The sequence below is a fragment of the Lepeophtheirus salmonis genome, chromosome 1 (assembly GCF_016086655.4).
Source record: "Lepeophtheirus salmonis chromosome 1, UVic_Lsal_1.4, whole genome shotgun sequence".
Lineage (NCBI taxonomy): Eukaryota > Metazoa > Arthropoda > Copepoda > Siphonostomatoida > Caligidae > Lepeophtheirus > Lepeophtheirus salmonis.
The window spans coordinates 37,799,688-37,815,992 of record NC_052131.2 but is presented as its reverse complement, the minus strand read 5'-3'; the positions used below and the strand labels follow the sequence as shown (position 1 = coordinate 37,815,992).

Here is a 16,305-nt window from a genome sequence, read left to right as displayed (position 1 = left end):
GATTTTTTGTTTACACTGACATTTTTACATAAACAAACTATACTAATCATGTATTCATTTCATCATCATCAACATCAAGCAAAAGGGCTTCTCTGATCTCCTAGATGCTGCATTTGATCGGATGAAGATTACAGACATTGATAAGTGTTCTAGGAGCCTGACTTTTAAGTTGACTCATATGAAAAAAATTAAAAAGACCTTCCCAGGATGTCAGGAAGTGGAGGGCATAATTTAAAGAGGAACGTGAAGTTCTTGTTATGTTTGGAGAAGAATATTAAGGTAGTTCCCACTAAGTCAATGAATCCCTATACCAACGACTTCTTTGTGCCTCCTAGGACCATCAGTAGGGCTATAAAGTACAATTTGGGATTAGTTTCTTTCGCAAGGACATTTTGACCAATGGAATGAAAGCCAGGAGGCTCGAGAAGTGCAAGAAAATTCTCATTTGGGTCAAGGCAAATTGATAAATTATGAAAAGTTTATCGGACAAGAAGATATTCAAAATTGATCAATTCCACAACCGCCGGTACAACCCCTGACTTGCTGAAACAAAAGAAGAGGTTTTTACCACACCAAATATACGGATCAAACATTAGTCCTTGAGGTTGTGGCCTCTGATTTGAAGAAGATATCTCCGTTATTTTTCAAGGTCGGACAGAAAATTAGTCAGGAGGCCACTAATAGCTGCATTGGTACAACATCTTGCCATGGCTGAAGAACAACTAAGGGTATCAGGACGGTGCCCTCTCTCACACATCTGCCAAATGCCATAAGTTTTGCGTAGATAACATGGCTCAATTATGGTTGGTCTAAAGAACTATGTCCCATTCCTCACAAGATTTGAACTCATTGAATTTTTCTAAATAGAGAAGGAAAGCAACAGGACCTCACACCCAAATGTAGACTCACTAAATCTCTCCATACTGAAAAATAATTTAAGTTTGATTTTGTGTTAACGTCAGGCTGCCCCCCCCCCCCTCCCCCAGATTTTAAGCTATTGTTAAGAAAATGTATAAGAACTTGTTTTTTTGGTACATAAACTTTATATTACATACACGATTGAAACCGTAATAAAACTTCATGTTTGAATAAATTGCAGTGATTGCTCAAAGATCCTAGTAGAGCTATGTGATTGAATATGAGAGGTATTTAGTTTTGATAAAATGGGATATCTAAATTCAAGGCTATGATTACTACATTCTTAACTATCCCAAAATATTTAACCCTTTCTCTCATGAACTAAAAGTAAGTGAATAAAAAAAATCCCTTTCTATTTTGCAATGTTTTGATTATAAGAATCATACTCCAAGAAAAATAAAATATATCTTAGAAAAAAAAATTACGAAATGTTGCCTCAAACAACATTCTGAAGTTAAGGTCTATCTATAATTCCCATCAAAAATTAAATTAATTTTGTTTAAGATTCTATAATCATTATTTTATTTATTTAATACTAAATTTTATTTCATAAAACACTATTTATATCCTTATTCTACTAATAAATAATTTACTTACAAATTCCTAGACATAATAGTTTAAAGGTTATTGAAACTGAAAGGGTTGAAATAATCATGAAACAGGCAAACTCTTTTATTTTCGATGGTGAAATGCATTAGTATTTATCCCGAAGCACATATTAACACAATATTTCTTGCAGGTCATCCTGAAGTGTTGTCCTAGGCAACGATATGAGAGAAAGGGTTAATCATAATCCATTATCCCATTGGCTATTCATTTCCCTTTACTTGCACCGAAACAAAGAGAAAATTATTTTGCTGATTAATATAAGCTTTATTGTTTATCTGTAGCTGAACATTTGCAATTATCTAATTAAAATTTAAAAAAATAAAGATAAGATAATAAATCGTTATAGTAAATATTCTTGAAGCCTCGTTTTTTTTTTTTTGTTTTTTTTTTTTAAATCTTGGGCTTTAAATAGCTACGTCAGGGGTTTCATTAAAAAGTTCACTAACACTCAGGTTGTCGTATTTTATCTATAAGTGGGAGTTCATATTTTATACGTATGATCTTCAGATCTTTTCCCCTTTTCAAAGTTCGAAAAAGTTGATCAAAGCCCGTCAACACAATCCCTCCTAATACTCATTCATATCAGGTGTGACTTTTGGTTTTGAAAACCTCATTTTTTATATATACTATTACATAGAACATAAATTATAACTTCAAAAGTATCTTTGGAAGAACACAAAGATATAATAGGGACAAACTACGTTTCATTTAATTAATTCTCAATTCCTGTAAAAATAAGCATATTTATTCTTGAAAATATTTTTTTAAAGTTACAAAATTTGAGTAAAAGTTGAAACAAAAAAAAATTCAAAAATTTCACCCTGGACTTGAGATAATATGTTTTTTGACTGTTTTTTCCGACTCCAGAAACATGATAATTACCTCTTTAAAGCCAAATTTTTATGGATGGTAAATGAAAAATAGCTCTCTGTTGGCCACAAAAGCAGACATTTCAGGTTTAAACAGATCCTTCTCAATTTTCTCGAGGTAAAGGAAATCAGGGACACCCTATCTAAATCTAAGGGAAGACATGAGTCAACTTGTATACAAAATTTTTTGATCAAAACAAAATAACAGTTTATACGTTAATGAACATTTGTAACATCATAACAAAAAGATAAATATGAGAATCGAAAGAAGATTCGAAATTAGAAAATAATTGTTTTTTTTTTGATAGGAAATTATATTATCAAATGAATTAAAGATACATAAAAAGACATGAACAATTAAACGATGTTTACAAAGGAAATGTGCTTTTATTTCAGGATTTTGAAGCAATAATCTAGTCTTTTAAACCTGTTTAAGAGCAACTATTTAAAATACTACTCCAATAATGACTTAATATATAAGCAACATTAATTAAACATTCTTCGAATAGTTTGAATTTTTGGTTTCAACCTTCATAAATTCCAAAAATTTCTACATAAAAAAAAATCAGGAAATTAATAAATATATATTAAAAAACATTTGGTTGAAATTGTTTCTATCTCAAATTTACTCTCCAAAATAATATCCATAAAGTTGTTTCATACAAAAATTAAAATTTTGAACATCCATTAGAAATGTAAGGAGAACAAAATTATTTTTTAATAAGATTTATATTGTTATTGGATTTTTTTACTCCGATAATGTATATCTCCTTGGTAATCAAAACCATGGTTACCTGGAGGCGGGACTCGACTACTTCTATTATTTTTTCTACATTTTCGACCATTCCTGTGTGAAAGAGTGTCAGAATTATCAAAGGATTACTTTTTTTTGCGCTATGATAACTTAATATTTATATTAGAAAAATAACACATTTATAAGCTTTTAAAAGATGTTTTGAGATTTCCAAGACCAAAAAATTAAATGGAAAAATAAAGTCAACTTATAAGCATTTTAATTTTTATGGCTAAACTATAGCATTTCCCGGTAGATAGACATTCTTTTTATATCGAATATTACTTGTATGTACAATTATATATTAATTTTTGTACTGGGTTTTCTATTCAAATCTGTATGCTTAATAATTCATGAAGATTGAGTTATTAAAATTAATTTGTATTTCGATCTATTGAAGCATAAAAAGTTAGTTACAAAACGAAACAAAATTTGAGCTCTCTAACTTACGTAAAAGTTGAGAAAATGACACTTAGACGTGATCAACGAAGTTCCGTTCGTGCACTCCAATCAGTTTGGCGTCTCCAGGACCACCATATAGGCCATCAGCAAGTCTTGAACGTTGTAGAGGAAGAAGAGCTCTGTCAAAAAGCCAAACATGAGAAAGAGGAGATAGCCTAGGGTTAATGAGGGCCCATGCAAGAGATCTCAAAGGTTATCATTAGACTGTACAAAGAGCTGTACAAAGGATGGAGACGCCACTTTTGACACCAGCAATAAAAGAACCCATCTCCTTCGTTGCAAGGCTCTTTTGAACACTTTTTCGACACTTTTGTCCCTCCTGCTACACTGATGCAAACCTCTTGACTACACCTTTTGGGTCCATTACGAGGGTAAGGACTGCAGTCTCGGTCATCCAAACTCCGAAGACCTGAAATCCACTGTCAGTTAGCACTAGAACGCCATGACAGAGGACTACATCTTAGCGGGTAACAGGCCTTCCGCTGCCCCTGAAAGCCACCATTGTTGCTAAGGGAAGGGTACATTAATAATTATGAGAGCTCAGACACAAATCCATTTATAGTATAAATTCTGTTGAAATTCTATTGTCGATTAATAAATTATATATCTTGTTGAAGTTTAAAATTCAAAGTGTTCAGATTTAAATGACCGCTCGGTATAACTTAATTGCGACAAGTCTCTGAGTTATATAGTCATTAAATTTACACACACTCCAAGTAATTGAAAAATACATTAATGCTTTCTTACATTTATATATAGTTCTATTCATTTTAATTACTACGACAAAAAGTGCAAGGTATTAATACAAATACAACAGCTCAATCTGCTAACCTTGTTATTTCTAAAAATGTTTATTAACTGAAGAAAGGATAAGTAAATGCTAATGTATGTAGGTAATAATTTAATTATTAATTTTACGAGTTAGTTAATGTATTTTGACATAATTGGACTAACAATTACTACGGTGTCCTCGGAAAAATATAAGAAATTATAGTGTGTAAGTTATTAAGATATAAATTGGTTTTTAGGGTTCTGTCGATTAAATATTTGACAAATAAAAATGTCTTTGAGTTTTTTGTTGTTTTTTGGCAGAGTAGTTCACATATTTTAATGCCAAAGGGATCATAATGCAAAAAAATATAGGAAACAAAAGTTTATTTATGTTCAATTCGGCAAATCTGAAACACTATCCGTATCAAGTTAAAATAATTGTTTTTATGTGCTTCACAAATTGACCCTTATAACAATTTTTTTCTTATCAAACTTGTAATCAATTTACAGAAAAGTGAAAATTGGCTTCCCAAAGTTTGACGTCAAGACTCGTCTTAACTTTAAAAAAAGTAACAGATTCAGACGCCAAAATCAATTTATATAACAATCTTTGCAAAATGAAATCCTTATAGATATTAACCAGTGATATCTTTGTCAATTAATCTTCACTAGTTTTATTTAAGAAAGATTTAATAAGTTATAAACTAAGACAATTCGTGTGCATTAAATATACGAACAGTTTTACTATTTCATTTAATTCAAATGATAAACTTACGGACTTTTTCAATAATGTTAGTGACAGTGATGCCTTCTAGGGGGAGTAGTAAAATTTGGAACGTTTTTCAAGACCGATAACTAAGAAGGAACGTGGAACGAGACCCATTTTAAGTCTCATATTAAGAACCAATACCCCTCTCACTATTTGGTTATAATTCAAGTATTATCCTAGTTGTTTACTTTTATTTGTATGGTATGTGAATTATTTGATTAACTAAGCATTGTTATTATTTTCGAGATTCAGTTATATTAATCCTTTGCTGAATAATTTAATAACTACTGAAACTTAATAATAAAACATCCATTAGATTATAATGGATGTTCCTAACTAGGGTATAATCTCTTGGGGCTAAACAGAATAGGATGCGGAGGGTTTTCATGTTATAAAACCTCTTGAGCCTGCCTTAATATTATACTCGCTTACTTTTGGAACAATGTTGTTCATCAACCCTACCTATACGAGGCAAAGTCCAGGGAGCAGCAATACGGAGAATAAGAAAGCTAAAAATTGGAGGTTCACTACACTTTAATAATTTTGGCAGTGCGGATGGATGCTTAATCCAGTTATAAGCAGATTGAAGTTCTTCAAAAACCTCGAGGATCAATGGCAGTATCTTAGTCTTCACAAAGGACTACTGTTGGTCATGAGTTTGAAAACTTGGCTTTTATTATTCAGGAAGTGAAGGATAGCTATACGTTTTTTAGAGCCTAGTAAGGTTTAAGGTGATGGTTTACCAAATAGTGCTTTTTTTTTGTCGGAATAAAATGAAATTTGTCTTATACAATCATTAGACAATATTGAATTTTTCTGATGAAATAATTTTCGATGATTGCATCATACATCAGTATAAAAGGGCTCAGAGAACACCACAGGATGTTAGTTGAAATTCAATATCCGAAATGGTGTGAGAGCACTCTTTGGAGACGGGAAACAAGGCTTTTGCCATGATAGAGGGTGGATCAAGCCAGAGAGACTTTACTCAAAGGTTACAGATTCATCTAAGGACCATTGATAATTGGTGTAAGAAAAGGAAGGATGGACAACCCCTTGCAAATTCGAAGGGCCGAGGAAGGAAGAAAAAAAAATAGAGAAGTTCCGATACTGGTGATTTCAAAATCTATGACCAAAAAGAGACAATCCACAAGGAAACTTGCAGCAAGATTGACTTCAAAGGGATATCCAATATCCAAGTCCTATGTCCACAACCACCTGAGGCACTCTTTGAATGCGTTGCCATACAAATCTCGTCTGCACCACAAACTTTCAGAAAACGTAAGGAAAGCCTGGCTTTAATTCTGTCGTGAGCGGAAGCACTGGAGTGCAGATGACTGGAAAAGTATCCTCTTAAATGATGAAAGTCTATTTGAGCTATTTCATGCCCGGAATCTCTAGACAGATTGGGGTTGGGCATGAGATAAGGGAGATATGGAAACCACTCCAACTGTGAAATTTCCTCTGAAAATTCAGGTGTAGGCCGTTATCAGCCGCCAGCCAGTGTCAGATCTTCACCTGATTCCATGAAACCAAACTGTTACGGCCAAGTACTACGTAACAGAGATCCTCAGCAAGTCTCTGATGCCAGTCTTGTCTCGTACTGAAGAAACTAGACCTCCTTTGACGAGGAAAACGTTGTCTGACACATCAAAAGCCATTTTCCATCAGGATGGTGCCCCTGCTCACCACTCCAAAAAGGCGCAAAAATAGTATTCAGACAACATGGATTCTTTCTGGACCAAAGGCACATGGCCTGCCAGAAGTCCTGATTTGTCTCCCATGGAAAATTCGTGAGCCTTGGTACAGAGGGAACTCAATGAAAATGCCCCAACAACTTCAGGAGATGAATTTAAAAAAAAAAAAAAAAAAAAAAGCTTGGGAAAAAATTTCTCCAGATACTTTCAAAAATCTGTATGAAGGGATGCCAACACGCATAAAAAAATGTGTTAAGCTTAAAGGTCGTCATATTGGGAAGTAAAAACAATTTTTCGTCTAAAATAATCACATGTTTAGGTTATTATGGTGATTTTTTTTAAATCACCATCACTTTTTGGACATACTGTAGAAATTTGGCTATTCATTAATCAAATTTTTCAAATTTCGATTATTTCCGGAATAGCTATGTGAAATTAAAAAAAATATATTTTAGGCAAGTTCTAGACATTTTCTAAAAAAATTATACGTAAGGGTAAATTCGATTCTTTTCGAGTTGAAATTATACTGGAACCTACACTAGGTTATACAATGAAATAGCTGAAACTAAATATTGTTTGTTATGTTTAGGAGTTTGAAGCATTTTAGATTTTTTTCGCCAAAAAAAATCACTTGTTTAGGTTATTTCATGAGTTAAAAAAAAAAAAGCCGCCATCAATTGTTGGACATACTGTAGTTACTGAAAAGAGACATAAATGAAACTATATTGGACACCTGCAATGATGAATCGAGGTCATCCATAATGAAGTCCATGTAGGTATCCATTTCGATCAGTATTTCAGTAGGAATACGGGAAAGAACTGATTAAAAAAAATGGAAGCCAATGCATCCGATGTCGTGATCAAGATTGGTTTTCATTCTTACAAACTTATAAGGGTAAATCATTTTAGCTTTTTCATAGAACCTCGTAAATTACTATGAATTGGAATATAAGGCCAAAAAATTTATGGGACGGTAATTCAAATCAACTCTGTATAATAAGCTTTTAAAAGCAAATTGGGTATTCAATAGACACATCTTTGTAGCTTATTTTATTCTTTCTGCATTAATCCATATTTTTTGTAAATTTTCCGAAAAGTTTCGAAATTAAATAGTATTGGAATATACAATGGAACAAAATTAAGATCTTTCAGCTTCCGAAGAATCGATTTTTATTATAATTTATGTGAAGTACTGAGCTTTAGCTATAAATACTCGCAGTGACGTTGCATTTTCTTAGATCAAGTAACCCAACAGTTCTAAGATTTTAAATGCAGATTCAAAATTGATGAACAATCAAAACTTTCTCTATTAATATAGATAAGTTATTATTTAATTGCTATCGGATTTTTTTTTCACGCAACACTCATTTGTTACATATTTCATAAAATAATTAAAAGCTCAACTAAAATTTTTAATCCAAATCAACTTTCTTACAACAAATCTTTTTTAGATGCAATATAATGTTAAGATTTTGTTTTTACTAATATTAAGCAATTGAAAATTTGATTATTTTTCAAGTAGGATCCTTAATTGAAAAAATATTTTATAAACAGATTTTTAGAAATTTTAATCAAGATAACATAATAAATGATTTATTTTTCTTATGCTGCAATGTTTTTATCAGTTGGTTTTAAACTTTATTTTTATTTAATGGTTATTTCACGTCAAAATATGGCTTTGAAGCCAAATTATACTCATTTTTATACTTATTTTCGTGTTTTTCGGCTTAATTAACATTAATTAAAATAAATCTTAGCTGCCAGGCAAAAATATTGTTGCATCGTGATGTTATGAAATGCAATTCCTGGTTGTTCGTTCATTGAATTAAAGTTGACTTATTATTACCGGATATATATATATATATGCTTCTAAGTCTCTTGAATATTAAAAAAACAACAACATGATAATGCTGAATACTGGGTGTAAGAAAAGGAATGGTTTTCTTTCTAAAAATACAGTTTTGAATAGGTGTTGTTGATGAAATCTCAAAGTTCTGATTATTTTTGAAAACCTTAGATTCAAAGCCTTTGATTGATGTTCATGTTATAACAAAAATTATTTACATCTTGCGATGGAGGCAAGAAAAGCAATCAAAAGCAATTTAATCCGCGCTAGAAGGACTATACGGATATCATGGTGGCCTTTAATGTCAGCAAAGTCATAGTCTGTTGGGTCAGAAATTGTTTTTTTTTTTTAATAAGGACAATCTTAAGGGCAAACTAAAGTGCGTAAGACCCACCAAAGGGAAACCTAAAGATATCATGGAGATATCAACACAACAGTGAAGATGTCAGAGTTACCCAGAAAGAAGAAGGTGCATCGGTTTACTGTTGGCAAGGGCATCCGAAAGACTAGAAGAAAGTTGCTTAGAAGAATTGTGAACAAACAAGTGATGATATTAGGGGTTGTGACATTAACTAGAGAAAAAATGTCTCCAATTTGGTATCCGATTGGATACTGGCTATCCACAGTCGACTACTTGATGCTGTTGAAGGAAAATGTGGTCCCATATATCACCAAGATCACAAAGTAGTCCAAACAGGCCACTCACTTATTTCAGTAGGACGGGGCTCCGACCCATATTGCCAATATTGCACAAGAGTGGATGGGTAGCAACATGAAATTCTGGTCCAAGAACCTTTTGGCCCCTCAGAGCCACTATCTGAATTCACTGAATTATTCCATTTGTTGGCAAATTGAAAAAAAGTCCTGTAAAGTCTGCCACCCGAATATTGATGACCTGAAGACCTCTGTTAACCAGTAGTGGAGGATCATGAAAATTGACTACATTGCCAATGTGTGCATATGGTTAGGAAAACGGTTGGAGGCTTTCATTGAGGATGATGGTGGTCAGATTCAAAATTAATGTGCATTATTATACTAGTAAAAAAAATGATAAAATATAATTTTCTATGTACAACATTATCCTGATCAATTTTGAGTATTTTAAAGACTACTTAGAGGAAAGTCTCCCTACTTTTTCTACACCCAGTATATTATTTAGTGGATAGGTAGAAACTAGGCCATTATGTACAAAAGTAAAATAAAAAAATTCTAGGAATGGCATTTACAAACAATTTTCATATGTGCGTTTAGGTGAATACATTATTATTATAACTTTTCAATCTTTATAAATCAATCAATTAATCTAAATGTCAAATTAATATTTATTCTTATATATTTCATGATGTATTTATTTTTTATTTTTCCAGCAATTTTTGTACAAGTACAAACTCTATTTTAGGGACGCAGACCTGTTAGCATGCGGTGTGGATCAGGTAATATTTTCATTATGTATTTTGCCTCCATTAAATGTAACACAATAAATAAGTAACATCCATATGGTTGTTTTACACTAATTTGCCTATTAAATTGGTATGTTTAGTTAAGGAATATTTTACATGGAACATGCACTTTTTTTTGAGAAACTAACGCCCACTTTTTTTTCAGTAAATAGTTTTGGAAGAAAAGATTAAATTAAATTAAAGTAATGCCATAATGAATGTTTTCAAGAAATGAAAATATACATATGTTTAGTTGATCTATTTATTTAATGTGCCAAAATTATAACCAATTATTAAAATAACTTCATGAATTCACTAACTAATTATTTTAGTTTTAACTTTCTATTTCTTTTCATAACTATCCGACTTATAAATAAAATAGCCTTAACTTGTTTTAAAAATGAATAGAGCTTGCTTTTCATGTAAAGAGTGTTCCTTGGTTTAGTAATGGGAATGACAAGTTTGGAGTTAATTTTATTTTTTAGTTCAAAATCTTCAATAAATATAAATTTACGCTGTCTTAGGGTTGTTTTATTAAAATGATTGGCGTAAAATAAAAATATAAAAAATCAATTTATTAAATTAAACTTCCATAACATAGTCATAGCAATACTTTTATATGTCAAAAATTATTAAGGGTAATTTATAAGCAATGTTTTTTTTTGTATAATGTGGGCTCGTTTCCCACTTTTTACTTGCAAACTTACTTAGATATTTTGATTATTTCTGTCCTTTTATAGCCACGTGTTTATTTTTTATCCCCCTTCTTCAAAAAATTATAATTTAAAAAAAAAGTATTAATGCTTTCTATATCTAAATTACATTTTTGAATAAGATTTCCCTCGTCCTTGGATATCTAACATCATAATCACATACATTTAGAACTTTCCACAAATATCCGTCTTTCGTATAAGCCACACATCGGGTAATGTGATAGATCAAAGTTTAAACTTGTAATACATGAATAAAGGTTTGACTGACTTTTGTTCTGAATGATGACGTTGAGATAAATCCTCAAAAGCTACAATCACATTGACAGATTATTTTTTACCATCTTTGTCAATCACATAACCTAAATATTCCACTTACCATTTCCGACCAGCGGCCACGTTGTTTGCAAATATCCCCTATACAAGAGTCAACCTTTTTTATTTACGGAAGTAAAGCTTTATAATAGGTAAAATAAAGAGTTTTGAGCATTTTTACACTTTATTTTGACAATTAAATAAGCATAGTTAGGATTATCCGATTTTGATGGTTCCAAACGGGTTTTTGACTAATATTCAGTTCCTGGATAATGGAATAATTGCTAGCATGCCGTTCCTACTCATCCATTTTCATTACTTTATCGAAATTTTTGACGTCCATATTACCAGAACGGAATCGTTGGAACCACCGTTTTGCTGTTGCGTTCGATACTGTATTGTTACCCTAAGAAGCACAATTTTTTTTGCCCGCCTGCTCTACCTTTTTACCTTGGTAGTAGTGATACTGAATTTTCTCTTTTTTACTTCCATTTTGGAATGCTGTAACACACAACTGGCTTCACCAAAAACAAAACTGTAAATCAAACTTTTTTTAAGTGTACGGTTAACCTTTAAGATTACTTTAAGCTTTTTTTTTATGTAATGTTGTAATTCTTGAGATATAGCTCACTAAAGACAATTTACGAAAAATGCTCAGAACTTTTTACTTGACATAATATAATAATTAAATTGTAATTATTTTGACAAGGGATGGCTTCAATCATTTTTGTAATTTTTGATCGAAAGTTTAATTATGTTTGTAATGCATTTGTATTTGTTGGTCTAGCTACAAAAATCAATAATTAATTCGGTATTTTAAAGTTTGTATTGCAAAATTTAAATTCCCTGATATTAAACTAATAATTTTTAAGGGATTAAATGTAAAAAAAATATGTTTCACAGGTTAGTCTTATGCCCTAGAATCTGATATATTTTTTATTGTAGATAAAAAGGGTTTATACCCGTTTAATTTTGAGAATTTTAAAGTCCGTTAGCGTCTTTATGTGTAGTAGAGCGACAATAGTTTTTTTTTGATAAGTAAATGGTTTAGGTAAAAAAATGATTCTCAAATGTACAATAAAATAATTGAGAAAAGTTTGAACATTTGGAAACATATTTAGAGGTAGTTCAATGGCTTCAAAGTTTTGAAAATTTACACTTCTTTAGAAAAAAACATAGTATTTGTTTGAATACTGTCGATAAACTTGAAATTAAAGCTTTTTCTTGAAGATTAATTTTGGAGTGAGACAACCAATAATTCTCCAAGTTGGAGTTAGAAGAAAAAAATACACTTTTTTTTTCAGTGTACATAAATATATTTCACTCCTTTTTGGGAGCCTTTCAATCCTTTTTTGTCGGAGAAATAATAAATGGACCTTGAAAAGCTTACTATAATTATAATTTTTTTGTAAATAATTATAAAAACTTTAGGGTGTTTGAGCTACCTCAAAATATTTTTCCAAACTGTTCAAGTTTTTCTCTAATGTTTAATCTTACATTAAGGAATCATTTTTAACATATGGCTTTTACTTTTCAAAAAAAAAAAAAAAAATCTCCTGTATGTGTAGTTTTTTTTTCAATTTCTCTGTTAAAGTTGTAGCTTTTCAATCTCTTCACCTCTTTCATTTTTACAATCATATGCTTTTAATGTTCACTAATTCATTTGAAAATGTTATTGCACCTTACTTGCAAATTAAAAAAGAGTAATTATCATACACTTACTAATTTTTTATTAAGCTGGTATATAACTTTTAATACCTTTCAGAGTCCAATCCTAATACAAATCGATTATACTCAATTCTGTGAAACATCCATCGACTACATGTGGATTGTCATTGTAGGAGAGCTCATTCTTCTAATTCTGGTTCTCTCTCGTCTTACCTACGATGTCATCAACTATCGACGCTCGGGAGAGCTTCCATGGCTAGCAAAACATATGTATTTAGGATGTACCTACGCAGGACTTCGTAAATCCACACTTCCAACTCTATTTCGCAACACTGAGTGTCAAAGTAATTGTAATCGGGCGAATTCGAGTCTTCATGAAGACGCAAGGAGATTGGATGACGAAAACGATGAGAATCATCGTCACAGTCATGAGGACAATTCTTCAAAAACCAGTCGGACTTTTATATTGAGAGAGGCTTTTAGGCCTAAGAGGCTTACAGTCATAACGGGATCTTCTTCTTCGAGAAGTGATCAACAAGAGGATTTCGAACTTGGTGATAGTTGTATTTAATTTTAATTCTACTTCAATGAAGGAGTTGTCGTGTAATCATTTTAACAAAAAATTATAATATACTTATATATTGTGAATCATAATTTATCGAAAGACTGAAAATTTTACTTAAATTATGTGATTATTTATTTATGGTTTTGTAGTTTTATTTATTATTTTATTTTTAGAAAATTGATTAATAAAGATATTTATTTGTATGTAAATTATTTATGGTAGTTGGTGAGTTATTATAACATAGATAAATTAGATAAAGAACTTTAATCGGAAAATAAATTCATAGTATTTGTATTTCTGTAGTAAATTCCAAATAAAATCTATAGCCCTATAAAAGTATGTATTTTATTGTATCAACAAAGGAACAAAATATCATTCATAAAATCTGTCTTGCACAATATGGTAAACAATACAATGGTGAAATTAATACATAGAGACTCAAAATATGCAAATGATTAAGCAAAATTATCACCTGACATAAGGGGTATGGGATGACGTCACATTAATTTGCTTTTCTTGCATAAATAAACAGGAATTCTATCTATCGTGTCCGAGATAAAATTGTAAGGATGAATAGTTTAAAATTATAGGTTACGTTATTAAAAATACAGAATATACCAGATAATAAACAATAAAAAACAAACTTTCAAAAATGAACAGTTGTCAGCATGGAAGTGTCGAGGCAAGGAGTGTCTGATGTGATCCACGCCCAAGTAAGTATTGAGGAAATCATACAGGTCATAGGGTGCTTCCAGAGTCAGTTTGTTAGAATAAAAGCATAGTGGCTTTAGGAAAGAGTCTTGAGAGGGCCTTTGGCAGCAATGGTTGACGCCGGAAAAATGGGATCATGAAGGATGTATTATTTTATTATTTTTTCTGAATCAAATTGGATCTTTGATAATTTTGTATAAAAATTTTCGAAGAAAATTTACTGATTTTATAAGTTTGAAACAACATTGGATTAATGAAAAAGTCCGTAATTTCTATGTCAAACAAACTTTTTTGAATAATAAATAACGTATTAAAAATCAAGCAAAAACTGGATTAAGATAAAAATTTTATAATCTTATAATATAAGTATCTTGTCTAGGATACAGAATCTTATATAATGTTAAATTAAAAAAAAGTTAAAAAAACAAAGGAAAAAAGTAAAAAGTTTACTTTGAAAAATAATTTATTCCATTTTATGTGTTTTATCACTGAAAAAGTCCTGCAAATATTTTGTAGTGAATTAATTAATTATTATTTAGTCCAACTTACTTGCTGCATTAATGTGAATTTTACATATAATTGGCTTACACTAGATCGCGTTAGAAAGATAAGATTTTGTAGTAAAAAACAACTGTTCAGACAGTTTTGTGAGTTTTTTACGCAGTATTGTTTGAGCGTGCGTATAAGATGGACAACAGCATCGAAAAAGAATACGCAATACAAAGTACTTATTTTGTAATAATTGCGGAAATGTTAGTCATTCAGCTGAAAAAGTATGATTTTGATACTTAAACAGCAAATAACGTGTAATTATAGTTTCGTAAATTTTGATGTTAAAGATATACCACGTTCTGAAAGGCAATCCTCAAAAATGTGGATAAAATATTGGGAAGGCGTTGATTTGATTACCAAGGTGATAAATAATAATCTGAAAAAATAAAAAGATAAATCCAAACACTTATTATTTAAAAAAAATAAAATATATTTGTAGCATTACTTTACAAAAAATAAGAATACAGTTTGCGATCATGAGTAGTTTAATACATTACGTATCGTGCAGATATTATGATATACTTATACCTCATTTCACAGTTAAAGGATTTATGATTCAAAACTAGTCTATTTATTATCAAACTATCCTTACTACATTTTAGAACTATTATCAAACTATAATTTGAATAAATTATCCAAGAAGTTTTTTGTATTGTTCATGCAGTACGTATATTTCTGACCATTGTCCCGTTTTGCAGCATTAAATAATCCATGGAAGCCTCAAAGCTCCTTCTGGAAACTGTACGTGGCTGTACTGGAAGCGGAAGGAACTTGTAACGAGATATCTCAAATCATAAAAAGGAACAAAGTGTTATAAGATCCTGGTAAAAATCTGTTCATGGGATTGCCTAAGAAATATTGAAGGACCTGGATAAAATATCCACAGAAACCTGTAGATTTTATACCAAATTACATATTTGTTCGGTTTGTAACTCGAAGAGACTATGTGACGACTATTTGAACCGGAGGTGGTTGAAAGATCCAATAAAGTAAAACAACTTTGTTATTTCAAAATTGGGATTCTGGAAAAACTGAACAAATTATCGAAACAATTTAAATCGTGATATATTTTTAATTATTAACGCTACCATCACTGAATAATAAATTATGAAGTTCATTCAAGACTATTAAAAAAAATTTCAAAAGCCCTGGACCATCTGCTTTAACAATTTAATTTATCCAATCCTTGAAGAAGTGTGTAAGGAAATATTTAAGAAGGGTTTTGTTTCTAACTTCATGAGAACTGGATCCTTAACTGTAGGCCTAAAGAAGAACAAGGCAAAATATGACATAAAAAATTACAAACCCATTTCCCTCTTGAATACCTCATATAAAATAATCACTGGAATATTGAATCGAAGACTTTCCCAGATTCTCACGTATATACATAAATTGAGGATATACCGCACTCCATACAACATGGTATAGCTATATGTGTATAATCCAAGTACGCTACAATTTTTGTCGACTTCGAAAAGGAATTCGATACTGTCTCATACAAGTTCATTGTCGAACACATTTATATGTACGGACTGCAGAATGGGTTTGTTAACATGGTCTCGGTCATTCTTGGGAACTCATCATTGACATTACCGGTGCTCATTCGGAGCT

General features: G+C 31.0%; 1 protein-coding gene across 2 annotated transcripts in view; it reads left to right on the top strand.

Moving 5' to 3' along the window:
* Positions 1-13,767, top strand: part of LOC121118420 (protein singed wings 2) — a 73,125-nt gene extending 59,358 nt beyond the window's left edge. For both annotated transcript variants that reach the window (XM_040713013.2, XM_040713005.2), the window contains 2 exons: positions 10,102-10,167; positions 12,964-13,767. In XM_040713013.2, coding sequence (XP_040568947.1) covers positions 10,102-10,167; positions 12,964-13,437 — 540 coding nt within the window. In that variant the 3' untranslated portion in view covers positions 13,438-13,767. The remainder of the gene's footprint in view (positions 1-10,101; positions 10,168-12,963) is intronic.
* The last annotated feature ends 2,538 nt before the right edge of the window (positions 13,768-16,305 follow it).